This window comes from Bos mutus, chromosome 8 (assembly GCF_027580195.1).
Source record: "Bos mutus isolate GX-2022 chromosome 8, NWIPB_WYAK_1.1, whole genome shotgun sequence".
In the NCBI taxonomy this organism is placed as follows: Eukaryota; Metazoa; Chordata; class Mammalia; order Artiodactyla; family Bovidae; genus Bos; species Bos mutus.
The window spans coordinates 88,342,879-88,362,752 of NC_091624.1; the positions used below are offsets into that span (position 1 = coordinate 88,342,879).

At 39.2% G+C, this 19,874-nt stretch overlaps 1 protein-coding gene across 2 annotated transcripts in view; it reads right to left on the bottom strand.

The window, feature by feature from the left end:
- MLLT3 (MLLT3 super elongation complex subunit) overlaps positions 1–19,874 on the bottom strand; it is a 289,781-nt gene that overhangs the window by 117,145 nt on the left and 152,762 nt on the right. For both annotated transcript variants that reach the window (XM_070375956.1, XM_070375957.1), the window contains exons 3-4: positions 10,803–10,885; positions 300–443 (exon numbers count right to left, since the gene is read on the bottom strand). In XM_070375956.1, the coding sequence (XP_070232057.1) occupies positions 300–443; positions 10,803–10,885 (227 nt within the window). The remainder of the gene's footprint in view (positions 1–299; positions 444–10,802; positions 10,886–19,874) is intronic.

Here is a 19,874-nt window from a genome sequence, read left to right on the forward strand (position 1 = left end):
TCTGTGCGACCCCAGAGACGGCAGCCCACCAGGCTCCGCCGTCCCTGGGATTCTCCAGGCAAGAACACTGGAGTGGGTTGCCATTTCCTTCTCCAATGCATGAAAGCGAAAAGTGAAAGTGAAGTCATTCAGTCGCGTCCGACTCTTAGCGACCCCATGGACTGCAGCCCACCAGGCTCCTCCGCCCATGGGATCTTCCAGGCAAGAGCACTGGAGTGGGTGCCATCGCCTTCTCCCTTGACACACTAGGAACTAGCTTTTTATGGGAAGGCTTTCCACAAGAAGACAGAATCACTTACCCCTCCTGCCTTCAGCAACTTTCTTCTGAACTCCTCTGTGGGATTGTTGAAAGTCAGTTTTTCACAGCGGAGGTGATTCACTGGTGGATGGCCTTCAAGATGCAGGAATAAGTCATAATCAAAGCGAACTTTCTTAGGTTCCTCCTAAAAGTTAAAAAAAAAAAAAAAAGAACACAGAGAGTTAGGCATAAATAGAGATTTAAAGCAAAAGTTAACTTCTGATAAGGATCAGAAAAGACCCAGAGGTCTAACAGCTACAGTGTCAAAGAAGTACCGGGGAAAAAAATCATCACGGAACTATCTACAAAGCAAAATGGAAACATCTGAAAAATTAGTTTTTCTTTGAGGAAAACTGAAAAGAATAAATTCATCATCTTTCTAGCAATCTCTCAAGAGGTATAACACCACTAACACAGTCACTCAACTGGAACCCTAAGACACCCCTGAAGCCACTCTTCCTCCCCTGCCTCTACCACCCTACACCCATCATCAAGAGCTACCATTTTCTCTTTTAAAATATTTCCTGAAGAAGCCCTCTAACCCATAACTGGCATGCTCTTACACATTGCCCAAACTAGTACAAAATCCTTCCTCTAATAGCTCTTCCCACTTCAGGATAGATTATCAATTCCTTCTTCATTCAGGCCTCCAAATTATCCATATGAAACAAAAACCTAGCCATTTTCACTCCTTGATTAAAATTTCACAAGTTCCCAGTGCCATCAGAATAACAATCTGAGCTCACCTATACGCCACTTAGGAGAAGGCAATGGCACCCCACTCCAGTACTCTTGCCTGGAAGGTCCCATGGACTGAGGAGCCTGGAAGGCTGCAGTCCATGGGGTCGCTGAGGGTCAGACACGACTGAGCAACTTCACTTTCACTTTTCACTTTCATGCATTGGAGAAGGAAAAGGCAACCCACTCCACTATTCTTGCCTGGAGAATCCCAGGGACGGCAGAGCCTGGTGGGCTGCCGTCTATGGGGTCGCACAGAGTCGGACACGACTGAAGCGACCTAGCAGCAGCAGCACATGCCACTTAGGATTTTCAACATCTACTCTTGGTTCCGAGTCTCACCGTAGCCTTTCCACCCATCTGATGGTCTAGCCACATGCTGTGGTGGGTTGCTCCCAGATTTCACTCATTCTCAGTTAACTCTGGGTTTCACTCTTGCTTTACATTACTAAGGTCATTATCTACCTCCATTTCTCCACCTTCTGCTTTACATGGGTAACTTCTACTCATCTCTCTCTCTTCAGGTTTTACTGGGAAGGCTTCTCTGAACTCTGATCCTAACTACCTCTCCTCTGTTCTGTGTGCCTCTCTCTCTTATCCTTGCCACGTCTTAGAATAACTCTCTTCTTACTACCTCCCTTTACCCTGCTGGATCATAAGATGTTTGAAAGTAGGAATAATGGCTGGGTCATCACTGTACCCTCAACAACTAGCTTAGTGCCCTGTGCATCGTAAAAATGCAATAACGCCTGTGAAATGAATGAACATGTGGCATTTTCCTGGAGGACAAAACAGCACCATATCCAAGAGAACACAATAATTATAATTCCATGATACTCAAGGTTCTACTCTCCAGCCATTACTTTAGCTAGTTAAATATCTAAACCTTTCCTGATTCTCAGGCATCCACAGGGAAATGAATACTCAGCATAATAATAACAATAATATGTTTTTTAACATTGATCTCATTTAATTCTCATAGCTCTCCTTAGGGTCAGTTGTCAGCTCTGTTTCACAGATGAGGAAATTAAAACACTTAGAATTTATTACTTTTTATATAAGTCCTTGTGTATTATAGATATTAACCATCTCTGTGAAATGTTACATTTTTTCCATTTGTCATTAGCTTCGCCATTTTACTTTTTTAATAACAGCTATTTATGTTTTTTTAATAATAGCTTTATTGAGAAATAATTCACATATCATAAAATTTACCCATTAGGAGTGTAATACTTACTGGGTTTTAGTACATTCACAGAGTTATGAAATTATCACCACCTTCTAATTTCAGATTTCCATCACTCCAGAAAGATATCTCAAACTCTTTGGTAGTCATTACCCAGTCCCCCAGATCCTGCATCCCCTGGCATCACTAATCTATTTCTGTTTCTATGAGGTTGCTTATTCCAGACATTTTGCATAAATACATGAACATACATAAAATATGTACACAATATTTTGTGATCTTTTGTGACTGGCTTCTCATACTCAGCATGATGTTTTTGAGGTTTATCCATGTTGTAGCATCTGTCAGTTCCTTTTTACAGCTGAATAATAACACATCATATGGGTATTCTTGTTTTGGGTTATCCATTTGTTGGTAAATAGAAATGTGAGTTGTTTCCATTTCTGGCCATTATGAACAATGCTGCTAAATTTCTCCTGGGTATACACTTAGGAGTGCAATTTCTGGGTAATAAGGTAACTCTATGTTGCACATTTTTTAGGAACGACCTTACTGTTTTCCAGGGTGACCGCACCATTTTAAAATCCCACCAGCAACATGAGGAATTTGTGTGTTTTTTTAAATACAGTATTTTCTAAAACTACACAGTCAAATAAACAATGTTTTTCTTTTTCGAAAAAGAGTTTGTTATATTACTAACACATAATATAACCAAGTGATTTGAACCCAGTTCTTTTGACTAAAAAGTCTTAGCAACTAAAACTGTCAGAATGTAGGCATTACCTACTACATATTCATGGGTCTCACCTCTTCATTCAGACTTACCTAAATCATAGTCTCTACTCATTCACTCACTATCTCTCACTTCTATTACTCATCTGGCAGAAAACTTGCTACTTCTTTCCTTGATCAGAATGCCATTCTCTCTCAGGGTGCCATTTTCCTCACACTTACTGGCATTCCTTCTTAGTTTTCATCACAAGCTGCTGCGTTTCCTTTTTCATTGACTCTTAAATGCCCTTTAATTTTTCGCAAAGTTCCCCAGGGAGACAACACCCACTTACAGGAAGTTAGTTCCTCCTATATGACCATGACTCCCCTCTCTTTACCTCCAGCCCAGTACCTGACTCCCTTTGCACGTGTTCCAGTCTAACCACACCTCCACTGGGATGAACCGCAGCCGCAGCAAAGCCATGCATTATCCTAAACTGAAGTTATCTTCATGTGTCCTTTCCCCTATACTCTACACGATGGCAAGCAGAAACCAAGGCTAACATACACAAAAATCATTTGAAACACTTCCTTCTCGCTTACTCATCACAGTCAAACTGTTTCTGAGGTCTATTCAGAATTCCTCCTGAGGAGCTCTCAAATCTATCCCCAGTGCTCTAGTCACCCTAACCGCTGCCTGAGCTTGGACCTTGACCATTCCTCATCTGGTTGCCTCTGTTTTTAAACTTACCCCTTTCTACTACCCACTATGACAAGAGAGTGATCTTTCTAACACAAAAGTAAGATTACTTCTTCCTACTGACATAAAAGCCTTTAATGGCTCATCATTTTCTACAGGATAAAATCCCACTTCCTGGTAATAACCATTACAGTCTTTTAATACCTTTCCTGCATTCCCTTTGTGCTCTTACTATGCTCTGTCCTTTCACAAAGGTGAAGCACTTGCTGTTCCCCAGTGCTTCCTACTATCTCAGTCAATTTGCCTTTCACATATAGTCTTCCCCATTGTCAAAAATGTTTCCCCTCCCAGCAGACAGACTCATCATTCAAGACCTAACTGAAGCAAGAACTCCCGTGAAAAGTCTCCCAAACCCTCCCAACCCATCTGAATTAGACACCCTTGTTAGAGCATTCCTTTACTAATGTAATTATCATAATCATTTTTTTTTTTAGCTTATCTGCCTTTTCTCTGAATTGAAAATAGTCATTATAACCATAGAATTCATTTGAAAAATAAGAAGGGCCATTTTCTATCTTACAATTGGGAATGCAAATTGGTAAAGCCTTTGAGAAGACACACTAGCAACATCTATCAACATACTAAATGCATACAATGTTTAACTCAGTAATTCTGCTTCTAAGAATCTTCTCCACAGAAATACTCAAATATGTGTGCAAAGGTACATAAATGTAGATATAGATGTAAAATACAATGTTCGAGGTAGCATTGTTTATAGTAGACAAAAAATGTGGATAATCTGCATGATATCATTACCATGGAATACCATGCAGATATTTCCAAAAACTTGGAAAGGCATATCACTAGGGGAATTAAAGGCAAGTCACAGGAAAATATTAAAATGTGATATATTATGCTCTTGCCAAGCTCTACACAGACATATTTTTTTATCTATGCAAATGCATGGGGAGAAAACTGGAAAGGCCATACCAAATAGTTAACAATGATCAAATGAAGTGAAAGGAATAACGCCTAAGTTTTAGTCCATTCACTTTTCCTAGCAGTATATTCCTGCACACTTTTTAAAGGAAAAAAAAATAGACTGATGAATATAATAATTACCAGAAGAAAAAGAGTGAGGTAGTAATATCACTTTACAGTTCATATCAGTTTAAAACCAAGAGCAAAAAGAAGGAAAAAAAAAATCACTTTTCAGTAAAACTAAGGCTAAATGAACACAGAAAGTGGCTATCTTTGCATGAATCCTAAGGGCAAGTTTCTTTTAAAATTTTTATAGTACCCATAATATAAATGAAATACAATATTTTAATATAAATAAAAATAAAAGTACCCATAAATGTGTGTTCTGACCAACTGAATATCTTTCTCAGAGGGCTGACATCAATCTAACATCAATCTATGCTCCATAGAAAAGATTTTTCTTCAAAGTTCAAACAAGGAAGCATGTACTTATTCTCCATATAAAACAAATACATTTCCTAGAGTTTGGAAATCTGGTTTTGGCAACATTAAATTATTCCTCTCAGTCTGCTTCAGACCTTGACATTTACTTATGTACTTTTCTGAGGACAGAATGAAAGAGAGAAGCATGGGATTTTTTTCAAACCTGAAGTGCTACAGTCAATTATGTTTCAGTGGGCCTGTTGGTTTAGTTTCTGAAACACACATGATTCTCACAGATAGGCTTGTTTCATTGCATACAACCACAAAATAAGAGAAGAAACAAACAAGAACTCAAAACAAGCACTGACACTCCACCACTCCTCTTGACTCTGACCTCTCAAATAAGTGAGCAAAACTGAAGACAAGCTTATTGTAAGCAGGAAAAGTACTAGGATGGAGATGGGACCAAGGACAGGATGATATATACTGAAAACGTGGTGGCAGGCCCCTTCCAACACCAAGTGCAGGTCTTTTGCTGCTTTCTCTCATCCCCTATGAAAACTTGAAATAATACTTTTTTTTTATAAACCATTATTATAATGGATGTTCTTTCTACAAGACAGAGTTAAGTAAATTCCAGGGATAAATACAATGATATACACTCAAAAGAAATGAAATGAACATTCTGGAGAAATGGCACAGACCTACTAAATTTTCACCCATGGGTCATTTCAGTAGGAAGAGAAATAAGAAATATATCCAGCTTGGAGATCCAGAATAAAAGACAGCAAAATTTTGGTTTCTAAGATAGTCTAAGATAAATTAAGAGAGATGACACAGTAATAATTTTCAAGAATCAAGAACATACAGAAAAGTACTTAAAATACTACACCCATGCATTTTCCACTGAGTTTAAACAGATAATAACACTTACACCATGTTAGTTTGCCTTTTTCTCTAAAGAAATAAGTTTTATAAATACAGGCCTTTCCATCCCTCTTCCCCCAGTAAGCCATGCCCTTTGGTTCCTGTGCTGTCCTTTCCACTCAGGCTCTTGTACTACATATGTGTGTCTCTGTAACCTCATTTATTCTTGCCTTCACACATAAGTGATGGCTGCACACATAAGTGATATCGTAACCATATACAACGACTTCTGTAACATTTAAGTCATCATTTTTGTTTTATAGACATGTCCATCTTGCTACATTAATTGCTAGATAGCGGTGTGTGCATTATTAACCCATCAGTAATTAACCCCCATCTCTACAATTAGGTATATCCTGGCACAGTGGTAAAGAATTCGTCTGCCAATGCAGGAGACCCAAGGGATGTGGGTTCCATTCCTGAGTCAGGAAGATTCCCCTGGAGGAGGAAATGGCAACTCACTCCAGTATTCTTGCTAGGAAAATTCCATGACAAGAGGAGCCTGGTGGGCTACAGTCCACGGGGTTGCAAAGAGTTGGGCACAACTGAGCACATGTATGTATGTATGTATGTATGTATGTACTTTTTCATATTATAAACACTGAAATACTTTTCATTGTGCACCTGGGGGCGGAGGGAGGGAAATGGCAATTATTAAGTATAAAATCTTAAAGAAAATCTACTAGAAAATCAAATCAGATCAGTCGCTCAGTCGTGTCCGACTCTGCGACCCCATGAATCGCAGCACGCCAGGCCTCCTTGTCCATCACCAACTCCCAGAGTTCACCCAGACTCACGTCCATCGAGTCAGTGATGCCATCCAGCCATCTCATCCTCTGTCGTCCCCTTCTCCTCCTGCCCTCAATCCCTCCCAGCATCAGAGTCTTTTCCAATGAGTCAACTCTTCACATCAGGTGGCCAAAGTACTGGAGTTTCAGCTTCAGCATCATTCCTTCCAAAGAAATCCCAGGGCTGATCTCCTTCAGAATGAACTGGTTGGATCTCCTTGCAGTCCAAGGGACTCTCAAGAGTCTTCTCCAACACCACAGTTCAAAAGCATAAATTCTTCGGTGCTCAGCCTTCTTCACGGTCCAACTCTCACATCCATACATGACCACATGACCACCATAGCCTTGACTAGATGAACCTTTGTTGGCAAAGTAATGTCTCTGTTTTTGAATATGCTGTCTAGGTTGGTCATAACTTTCCTTCCAAGGAGTAAGCATCTTTTAATTTCATGGCTGCAATCACCATCTATAGTGATTTTGGAGCCCAGAAAAATAAAGTCTGACACTGTTTCCACTGTTTCCCCATCTATTTCCCATGAAGTGGTGGGACCAGATGCCATGATCTTCGTTTTCTGAATGTTGAGCTTTAAGCCAACTTTTTCACTCTCCATTTTCACTTTCATCAAGAGGCTTTTGAGTTCCTCTTCACTGTCTGCCATAAGGGTGGTGTCATCTGCATATCTGAGGTTATTGATATTTCTCTCGGCAATCTTGATTCCAGTTTGTGTTTCTTCCAGCCCAGCGTTTCTCATGATGTCAACTTATCTGGACACTAAATAGAATACCTACTAAACAGTGGTCAGCCAACATGTCTATTTCACACTGGCTCCCAAGGAATAACTATTTTTCATCTCAAGTGCATTTTTATTCTTTCATATTTTAAGAAATTGAAACTTCCTCACAAGTGAATAAATAGTATGTCTTTCAGTCACAAGAGTTGCTCCCCAAATTACCAAGAAGGCCACATTTGAGTGTGGCCACGTGTTACACACATTACTTGCTGCCTCTTCATCCTGCATTTATTTTCTTTTTAAATCAGGTGGATGAGGAGATTCCAATTATTTCTGTAAAGAAGGGAACTTGGCAGTTCAGAAAATATATTTCTCTGAAGAAATGAGAGCTTGTAAAAGTGACCAGAGAAGTTAAGAACAAAGTAGGAGGCAAGATACTTCATTGCAGCATTATTTTCAAACTAAAGCTTTCAATGTACCTTTCATATACTGCCGGTAGAAATGTAAAATAGTACAGTCATTTTTGGAAAACAGTTTGGCAGTTCTTCAAAAAGTTAATTTAAACACAGAGTTACCACACGACCCAACAACTCCACCTAGGTATACGCCCAAGAGACTTGAAAACATATATCCATGCAAAAACTCGCATATGAATGTTCACAGCAGCAGTATTCATACAGCAAAGATGGAAACAAGTCAAATGTCCATCAAATTATGAATACGAATATAAATAAAATATGGCATATACAGTGGGATACATTATACAATGGAACAGTATTCAGTTATAAAAAGGAGCAAGTATTGGTACATCCCATAACGTGGATAAACCTTGAAAATACACTAAATGAAAGAAGCCAGACACAAAAGGCCACACATGGTATGGTTCCATTTATAGGAACTGACCAGAATAGGATATTACGTAGAGAAAGGAAATAGATGAATGGCTTAAAGGAAACAGATTCATCCCAGGAATTGGGAGAGGAAGAAATGAGGAGCAGTTGCTGATGGAGGCAGGGTTTTCTTATGAGGTGATGAAAATGTCCTAGAATTAAACACTGGTGATGTTTGTACAATATATTAAAACCCACAGAGCTGTACACTTTTAAAGGATGAATTTTATGATGTGTAAGCTATATCTCAATTTTTTAATGAAGGAAAAAAAGAAAGCTAAAAACTAATTTCTTAAGGGAAATCTTGAAATGAGAAAAAAACAAATCTATACCTCAGCGTGAAAGCATGTCTTATGAATAGACAGAGCACATCTCACCAAATTTTGATGTGATGAAAAACATGTGAACATTTTAGTGATATTACTACTGAGGAAGGTAATTATCCTGGCAAAGAGTGACTTCTGCTAAGGAACAGAAGTTAAGAGAATTGCCAATGGAGAGAAAGACCTAGATTAAGAATCTGGTTTTAACACTTTCCAACTGTGTGTGGCCTTGGACAAGCCATGTAATCTTTCCATGACTCAGTTTCCTCTCCTGTAGAGTAGGAATAATAACCTCTCAAAAGTTCTTATAAACCAGCTGAATAAAGTAACATATGTAAAAGGTTTAGCAAACTGCCATGGACAAAGTAAATACTCAAATATTTACACAGAAATAGATTATGTGTAATACTGTGTAATACCACCAAATAATGTTCCCAAAATACAAACATACAGAAAAACAATTTAAAAGGGTAACGTGTAGGAGGATCAGGGAGCAGCAATGTGGCACATGAGGAAACTGGCTTTTGAAAAAAATTTTTAAATATGGAAAATAAAATCTACCCCTGTTTTCTACACATTCCAACTTTTAAGGATAGTTTCATTAGAGCTTATTTAAAAGCAAATTATCTCTTAATCACAAAAAGGCTTTTACTGAACCGAAGGCTGAACCTTCTATACATTGAAAAAGTCAGTGGAGGGACCTTCATGGTGGTCCAGCGGTTAACACTTCACTTTCCAATGCAGGGGATATGAGTTCGATCCCTGGTCAGGGAGTGAAGATCCCACATGTCTCTCCGTCAAAAAACCAAACCATGAAACAGAAGCAATATTGTAGCAAACACAACAAAGACCTAAAAAAAAAAAAAGCCAATGGAACACAATATTGCAATCAACTATACTTCAATTAAAAGGAAAAAGAAAAAGTTGGTGAGGCAGTATTCCAGGAGTGGCTTATCAGGGTTTTCATACTTACTGGTGTTTGTTTACCTGGAAGGCCAGTAAAGATGCAGATTTCCAGGCCCCATCCCAGAGATTCTGATTCAACAGATCTGGGATAGAGCCTGAGAATCTCATTTCCAACCAGCTCTTGGGTGATGCCAATGCTGCTGGTCCAAGCACCAGGCTGTGGAGCACTAGCTTGGATGACACAACATTCTAATAGCTCAATTCTTTTTTTTAAAAAAGTGAATTATCTCACTTTGGGGCAGGTTTTAGGAACTATGATTACCTTAGTAATCAGGAAAGGAATGAAAGAAAGAAACAGGGTGATTAAAAATAACAGCTAGTATTTACTAAGTGCTTACTTACATATGAAGCATCATTCTAAATACTCTACATTGCTTTATTTGATCAATTCCTCTGAGCCACTTTACGAGGTAGGTACTCTTATCCTATCCCCATTTTATAAATAAGGACAGTCAGCCCCATAGAGGTTGAGCAATTTGTCCAATATTATATAGTCTGTGTGTTTTGCCATATATGCACTGCTGAAATTTTTAAAATCCAGTAGAATTCATAATATCCACTTCTGATATAACCAGAGAAGGCAATGGCAACCCACTCCAGTACTCTCACCTGGAAAATCCCATGGATGGAGGAGCCTGGTAGGCTGCAGTCCATGGGGTCGCTAAGAATCAGACATGACTGAAGCGACTTAGCAGCAGCTGATATAACTGTATATTTGTGTGTTCTGTATGTGTGTCAGATAAAGATCAAATAAAGAAAAATAAAAGACAATTCTTCAAAAGTCTCAAAATTCTAGAAGTATGGAAATGAGAAAAAGATCATTTCACTGAAAAGCCATAATTTCTCTTTTCTATTTTACAAACATATATTAATCTTCTTTTTCAAATTGACAATCACTCTTCTCTTAAAAGAGACATTTAATGAATTTCACATAATCTGACTCCTCAGAACTGAAATTATCTTTCTCTAGCCACTTCCTCTTTATTTAAGGACAACAATAGCCAAAATTCCTAGAAGATAAATTTAACATTTTTTAAAAACCATGTGGTGATCAAAGTGCTTATAAATCAAACTATTTTAAACATTGTTTGGTTAATGAAGGATCTTCTATTGAAAGATTAATGAGTAAAGATTACATACCTTGTTTTTAAAATAAACCTCAATTGGCAAAATGAAACCAGCATACCCAGATTCTTCTACTTTGTAAGGTGGATCTTTGCACACTGAAACATTAAAAAAAAAAAAAAAAAAGAATATGTGAGATGAGAGTTATAGGCAAAAAGACATTCTTCTTTCCTTTAAAAACAAGAAAAAATAAATAAATAAATCCCATCCTTCCACCTACATCGTTCTCAATTTTCATGCCACCTGGCCAAGCCCCAGCTAACTCTGAGTTATTCTTTATTTCTTGTTTAGAATCTACAATAATAATCAGATCAGATCAGATCAGTCACTCAGTCATGTCCGACTCTTTGCGACCCCATGAATCGCAGCATGCCAGGCCTCCCTGTCCATCACCAACTCCCGGAGTTCACTGAGACTTATGTCCATCTATAAATCAAATACATTAATTATTTATCCAAGTCTTGATAAGGGATAGAGCATCAGTGTCAGCCACGGTCATGAATGACTTGACCTCAGTTGTTAAACCCTGCCCTAACGCTTTAGGGAAACTGAGGACAGATCCTTGTGACCCAAAGCTTGAAATCAATTATCAGTTTCCTAACAAACATACTATCTATGTCTAGTCTGTGATGTATATCACTCTACCCCAAACCTCTCAGTTCTCTGAGATATCCTAATTTTCATATCAAAAAGTGGCAAGATCACCCTCCTTCCTTAGAAAAATCCCAAACCCAGTATCTCCCAATGTCATTAAGACTCACTATTCTCCATTACCTCCACCAAAGAATATTTACTGAAATATTGTGATACATATAAACACTTCAAATCTATTTATATCATAAGAATATATAAGAAACAATACGGTTTTTGTATTCTTATGAAGAAAGACTTATTTAGACTTGGGAAATGAGATATGCCCTATGAGCTAAAATTTCCATTCATTCAAAATCAATCACAAGCCAACTGAAACTATGCTAGCTAAGGCTGCATATTGGTAGTCAATATCACAAAGAAGTCGAAATGTACATGTTGTACATCAGGACCATACAGCACATAACCCAGGTCTGCAGGGCTCCAATCTACCTTTTCAACCTTCCTCCTTTTGTTAGCCACCAAACCTCTTATGCTGGATCCAACTGCACTGATTCACCACCAACAGGCCCAGTATTTCCCACCTATGATCGGTCCTCTTCCTGTCTCTCATTCTTTGATTCTACTCTTATTATCTTCTGCTAGTTCCAATCCCAGTTTCCTTATAAAACCTTTCCAGCCCACAAGGTACTATTATCTCTTCTCTCTTTACCTTTCTGAAGTATTAACTGTCTGAAGCACTGATTTGACACTTAACAGACTTCCTTTTTATCATATATTCAGGGACCTCATCTCTAATTCCCTTTCACTCCTTAAGGACAGAAACATTTGCTCAGGAACATGAAGAGCGTCCAGGGCTCGGGTACACCTGGATGCCAATCTGGGATCCATTTCGAATTAGCCAGGCCACCTTTGCAAAGTTACACCAGTCGTCTGAGCCTCAGGTGCCTCATCTGGACCATGTAAGGGTCAAACAGGATGATGTATGTGGAAGACTCAGCAAAGGTCCTGGCACACACAAGTTCTCAAGATGCGACAGAAGCAAGGCAGGAGCTCTAACCTGTACAATACCCAATGGTCACGTAACTTTTTCCAATGAAAACAGAAAAAAGAAAACAAGTACAAAGCCCTGGATTTGGATTAGAAGACTGAATTCCATGGCCCTGGACTAAGGATTCTCTAGACAGCTCCAGCTCCATTCCTTTTAAAAGGGAGGGACAGGTATACAGTGCTATATTTAAAATGGATAACCAACAAGGACCTACTGTATAGCACAGGGAACTGCTTAATGTTATGCGACAGCCTGGACGGGAAGGGAGTTTGGGGGAAAATGGATACATGTGTATGAATGGCTGAGTCCCTTGGCAGTCTACCTGAAACACTATTAATCGGCTATACTCCAATATAAAATAAAAGTTTAATGTAAAATAAAAGAAAGGGAACATGAGTTAAATAAACAATTTTTAAAAGAGAGAAAGAACACCATGCGTACATTGTAAGCACGGCTGTCAAGACTCAAGAAGATTACATATGTGGGGAAATACAAGTCTAAGGCATTTTTAATGCAGAAGATGAGGACGATGTACCTAAAAATTGGTTAGACATTCCACGAATACAAATACGATTACAAACAGTTATACTGAAGACAGGATTTTAACATTAGGCTATCTCCTGTAGCCCACTTTAGGAAAATTTCCCCAAACTGACATCAGAAGTAAATGATGAATGAGGCATCTCACCTGACCTTACAAGTTTCTCTAATAAAAAATGAAAAAAGCAAAAGGACTCAGAGTGGCTTCAGCCCATCATCCACTGACCACCTGCCAATCTATCATGAATTATCAAATACCCTGAACGTTGAGTGGGGGCAGGATGCCACTAAATGCATGGGCACCCCACCCCACCCCACCTAGAAAGCATGACATTTCCAGGCTGCAGAGCCCCTTTTCAGAACAGCAGTTTCACTGGCCAGGTTGCTTGGGATTTAATCATGCCAATGTCATTTGAAGGAAGTTTATTCCGTGGGCTGCTATACATGCCAGAGAAGTTATAGCTGTTCCTCTATACACCATTTTGTATAATTCATTTTCTCTGTTCTGCATGCAAATTGCTCCTATTATAGAAAACAGCTGTTAATGAGCACATCTTATAGTTGACGGTCTTAGTTTTCTTTTTTTCCACCCTCTAAAGGAAATGATCTGTTATGTATTACTATTCCATAGAAGTCTGGTTTTATAAGAAACTGTTTACCAACTCATACCTCAATTATTTTTAAATGCAGTATTTTTCATCAAAATGAACAATGTCTGTTGAATACCCTGAGTTCTTAATTAGAAGCAAACAACAGAAATGTTTTATTCACAGTAAACAGGACAGAAAATCAGTAGCAGTGCAAATACAAACTTATAGTTCTAATAAGAAAAAAGTCAAATTGGGGGAAGTAGTTTGGTTTATTTATTCAACTGTTTTATAATCAGAATCATTAACACGAGTCTCTAACCCTAAGAATCTATTAAGATCTATGTAATAAGATGCCAAATGTCATAAGTTATTGAGGGTATACCCATCTTTAGAAAGCCATCAAAATTTTTAGGTGACAATAAAATGAGAGATTCATATTCACTTTTAAATTATATGCATTAATTAAGTAGAAATCACTGGGAACTCTTATTCCTGTCGAAATCCAGCCCAGATTTTAGCTCTTTCAGAACGTCTTCCTGTTTTTCTTCCAAGCTTCTCCTGCTGCACTTATGAGGCAGGCTGATAATATTCATTCACCTCTCAATAGACTAAGCAACATAAGGTCAGCAACACCACCATTATTATTTGAGCACCAAATAATAGGTGCTCAATAAATGTTGAATTGAATTTCTTAAAGATTCATGCCACTCTTGATTTTGGGGTTAGTCAATGCAAACTTGGAAAAGGCGATGGCACCACACTCCAGTACTCTTGTCTGGAGAATCCCACGGATGGAGGAGCCTGGTGGGCTGCAGTCCATGGGGTCGCGAAGAGTCGGACATGACTGAGCGACTTCACTTTCATGCATTGGAGAAGGAAATGGCAACCCACTCCCGTGTTCTTGCCTGGAGAATCCCAGGGACAAGGGAGCCTGGTGGGCTGCTGTCTATGGGGTCACACAGAGTCAGACAAGACTGAAGTGACTTAGCAGCAGTAGCAGTAGCAGCAATGCAAACTGGTATATGTACAACAGATAAACAAGACCCTACTGTATAGTATAGCACAGGGAACTATATTCAATATGCTGTGATAAGCCATAATAGAAAAGAATACAAAAAAGAATGTATGTATACGTGTAACCGAATAACTCTGCTGTACAACAGAAATTAACACAACATTATGAATCAACTACATTTCAATTAAAAAAAAAAAAGACTCATGCCACTCTGCTGATCTACCATTGCTAAAGAAGTTGCAATTCCACAAGCAGCAATGAACTGATATTAACCAAATTCCTCTCCAAACTCCCTACAATCAACATAATATTATAAAAATGGTAGAAGTGATCAAAAGTGTTGCCACAGAGAAGTTTTCTCTTGAAAGTTGAGTATCTAATGTGGAATTGGTTCTAACTTTTGTTAAGGACATGCCCGAGCTGCCCATCGACAATTATTGCTTTTACTTTATTCATTGTGCTAAGCTCGATGAAGGACAGAAATGGTATGGATCTAACAGAAGCAGAAGATATTAAGAAGAGATGGCAAGAATACACAGAAGAACTGTACAAAAAAGATCTTCATGACCCAGATAATCACAAAGGTGTGATCACTGACCTAGAGCCAGACATCCTGGAATGTGAAGTCAAGTGGGCCTTAGAAAGCATCACTATGAACAAAGCTAGTGGAGGTGATGGAATTCCAGTTGAGCTATTCCAAATCCTGAAAGATGATGCTGTGAAAGTGCTGCACTCAATATGCCAGCAAATTTGGAAAACTCAGCAGTGGCCACAGGACTGGAAAAGGTCAGTTTTCATTCCAATCCCAAAGAAAGGCAATGCCAAAGAATGCTCAAACTACCACACAATTGCACTCATCTCACACGCTAGTCAAGTAATGCTCAAAATTCTCCAAGCCAGGCTTCAGCAATATGTGAACCATGAACTTCCTGATGTTCAAGCTGGTTTTAGAAAAGGAAGAGGAACCAGAGATCAAATTGCCAATATCCGCTGGATCATGGAAAAAGCAAGAGTTCCAGAAAAGCATCTATTTCTGCTTTATTGACTATGCCAAAGCCTTTGACTGCATGGATCACAATAAACTGTGGAAAATTCTGAAAGAGATGGGAATACCAGACCACCTGATCTGCCTCTTGAGAAATTTGTATGCAGGTCAGGAAGCAACAGTTAGAACTGGACATGGAACAACAGACTGGTTCCAAATAGGAAAAGGAGTTCGTCAAGGCTGTATATTGTCACCCTGCTTATTTAACTTATATGCAGAGTACATCATGAGAAACGCTGGGCTGGAAGAAGCACAAGCTGGAATCAAGATTGCTGGGAGAAATATCAATAACCTCAGATATGCAGATGACACCACCCTTATGGCAGAAAGTGAAGAGGAACTCAAAAGCCTCTCGATGAAAGTGAAAGTGGAGAATGAAAAAGTTGGCTTAAAGCTCAACATTCAGAAAACGAAGATCATGGCATCCGGTCCCACCACTTCATGGGAAATAGATGGGGAAACAGTGGAAACAGTGTCAGACTTTATTTTTCTGGGCTCCAAAATCACTGCAGATGGTGACTGCAGCCATGAAATTAAAAGACGCTTACTCCTTGGAAGGAAAGTTATGACCAACCTAGATAGCATATTCAAAAGCAGAGACATTACTTTGCAAACAAAGGTTCATCTAGTCAAGGCTATGGTGGTCATGTGGTCATGTATGGATGTGAGAGTTGGACTGTGAAGAAGGCTGAGTGCCGAAGAATTGATGCTTTTGAACTGTGGTGTTGGAGAAGACTCTTGAGAGTCCCTTGGACTGCAAGGAGATCCAACCAGTCCATTCTTGGAAGGAATGATGCTAAAGCTGAAACTCCAGTACTTTGGCCACCTGATGTGAAGAGTTGACTCACTGGAAAAGACTCTGATGCTGGGAGGGATTGGGGGCAAGAGGAGAAGGGGATGACAGAGGATCAGATGGCTGGATGGCATCACTGACCTGATGGATGTGAGTCTCAGTGAACTCTGGGAGTTGGTGATGGACAGGGAGGCCTGGTGTGCTGTGATTCATGGGGTCGCAAAGAGTCGGACACGACTGAGCGACTGATCTGATCTGATCTGATCTGAAGCCCTCTAGAAAGGAAACATACTAAACTCTCTCTGGTTTATGTAGAGACTGGGTATTACCATGGCTTTGGGCCCAATGTCCCTTCCAGTTGGACTCCTCTTCCTGCTTCCATTGCACCACATCAGCGCCCCTAAGAAAAATGAAGCAGGTACTATATGGCCATCTTGCTGTCCCCAACTCCTCTGTGCATCTGGGAGTAACGTCTAGGCTGGGCAAAGCCCTGCCACTGAACATAGCCAAGACTTTACATTCCTGACATTTTGAAAAGAACAAGAATCAACAGTTGGATTTTTGTTTTCATAAGCACATGCATCATGTGTGCATGCACACACACACACAGAGATTCTGCCATTGCTTCCATTCAGCCCATTTCAAAACAGGTATTTCCAAATTAAAAAAAAAAAATGTTTTCCCACTTTCCTTATTTCCCTGAAAATGTATTAAAGATAACATCAGGCAATTCATGAATTGTATTGTTGAGTTGTTTTTACCTTGTTGACTTTTTTTTTTCAAATTAAAATGCAATTATGAAAATCTAATTGTTTTCTATGCAATAGAGAACAGCAGCCACAAGAGATAACTGCCCAAATAACTTTCACAAAGTTATAAAGAAACAGCTAGATATAGTTAGCTAGCTGGGCAGATGTGAAACACATGGCTGCCTCCTCAGGATTCACCACTCCAGGACCACTCAAACAGACCTTGGCTGGAAAACCTTCAGCCAATGCTGCTGCTGCTAAGTCGCTTCAGTCGTGTCCGACTCTGTGCGACCCCATAGACAGCAGCCCACCAGGCTCCGTTATCCTTGGGATTCTCCAGGCAAGAACACAGGAGTGGGTTGCCATTTCCTTCTCCAATGCATGAAAGTGAAAAATGAAAGTGAAGTCGCTCAGTCATGTCCAACTCTTCGTGACCCCATGGACTGCAGCCTACCAGGCTCCTCCGTCCAGGAGATTTTCCAGGCAAGAGTACTGGAGTGGGTTGCCATTGCCTTCTCTGTCAGGCCACTAGGACAAGCTTATTATATACAAGTCCCCTCCTGAAAGTGTTAGTTGCCTAGTCATGTCTGACTCTTTGCGACCCCCTGAACTGTAGCCCACCAGGTTCCCCCATCCCTGGGATTCTCCAGGCAAGAATAGTGGAGTGGGTTGCCTTTTCCTTTTCCAATGCATGAAAGTGAAAAGTGAGAGTGAAGTCGCTCAGTCGTGTCCGACTCTTAGCGACCCCATGGACTGCAGTTACCAGGCTCCTCTATCCATGAGGTTTTCCAGGCAAGAGTACTGGAGTGAGGTGCCATTGCCTTCTCCAATACTCTACAACAAAAACGGCCCTGTCCCTCTTCTGGGTTCAGCCTTTTTTCTCATTGATCCCATTAGCTGATCCTAATATACAAGCTATGATCAAGCCCCACCCTCACACTAGATTAATTCTGTGCTTTCCAATGGCTAAGGTTGTGTCTCAGGCCTCTTTTCATCTCTGAACCCAGCCTACTCTTTATGAAACTCAGTAGAATTAATAAAATGTAACTTTAGTATGACCTCAAAGGAAGAGATGGAGCAAGCCTGGAAGTTGAGAAGAAATGCCTGGGTGGCAAACAGAAAGTATGAGCCTGAGTTTTGCCTCAGAAAAGGAACAGCATAACAGAATAGTCAGTATAAGAAGAAACACTGAAGATGATGCAGACAAAAACAGGTAATATGGAAGAAGCTTATATACTTCCATAGAGAATTCATACCATACACACTTAGAAATTCACATCCAAACCCAGGGAGGTAAAATGGATAACATATATAAAAAAAGGGATTGTTAATTTTGAATGTTACACAAAACTCCTAGACTTGGAGTAAGAGTTCACAACTCCAAACTGGCTATGTTGAAAAAATCTTAATGATCATACATAAAAACAGCTTCATTGTTTAGTAACTTGGGATCTTTATGTATAGACTCAGAAGATCCATGATTCTCTCCAGAAGACGGAGAAAATAGACAATTTTTTAAAATGTATACACATTTCCACCTTTCGGAGGAGTTACATCACTAGCCCATCTAGCTGAGTTAAATCAATACATTTCATCTGGAGAAGACCTAATCACCTTATTAAAATAAGACCCCTTTCATAATCATTTCTTCAAGGATCATATAACAAGCCAGCAAAGGAATAGAAAATGGCAACCCACTCCAATATTCTTGCCTGGAAAATCTCATGGACAGAGGAGCCTGGCAGTCTACACACTCCATGGAGTCACGAAGAGTCAGAAGACAACTGAGCACACATGCACACGCACACAGATTGCAGGATTTTAGTTCCCTAAATCCCCTACACAACTGTGAAAGCACAAAGTCCTAACCACTAGACTGCCAGGGAATTCTTACCATGTCTTACTTAAGATGTCAGTTATCTAGGTGCAAAATTCAAAACACTACATCATATACTTCAAAGTTGCAAAAGGCTGGATTTTAAATGTCCTCATCACAAAAAAAGAAATGAAAATTATGTGATGGAATGATGGCGTTAGCTGATGCTATGGTGGGAATCATTTTGCCATATATAAACGTATCCAATCAACATGCTAGACACTTCAAACTTACATAATGTTATATGTCAAGTATATCTCAATAAAACTGGAGGGAAAAAATTAGCCAACAAAATACAAAAACTGCCTAAAACAACATATCATTAAGAAATGTTAGGAAATATTAAATATAAGTCTTCAAGCTTATATCTTTCACTAAAGTTGATAGCGCTGACACCAGTTTGTCCCAAGTTCCTTCAATATAACTCAGTATATAGCACTGCTTCAGTTGACTGGCCCAGTGAAAACACATATCCCAGCTAATATGATAAGAAAGAGCAAAATTAAATCTCCAGAGAAAGTTCAACCTAGAGACAGACCTAATTCTTTTATTGAGAATTATTAAATCAAGAGATCTATCTTAAAGAGACTATCACTTTTAAAGTTAAACCTTGGGCAAAATATTTTTCAGAAAACCATATTGCAGAAGGTCCATCAGGAAAAGCTACATGGAAAATGATCTCTTAGGGAAACTAGAGAAGTAACAAAGAACCTCACAATATGTGGCAGGAGCATCTTCATTTCAATACATACTATCACATCAAAAAACGAAAAAACAAAACTGGTCATTAGAACTGTTAGTAGAAATGTAAGTTTTCAGAGCCACTATGAAAAACAG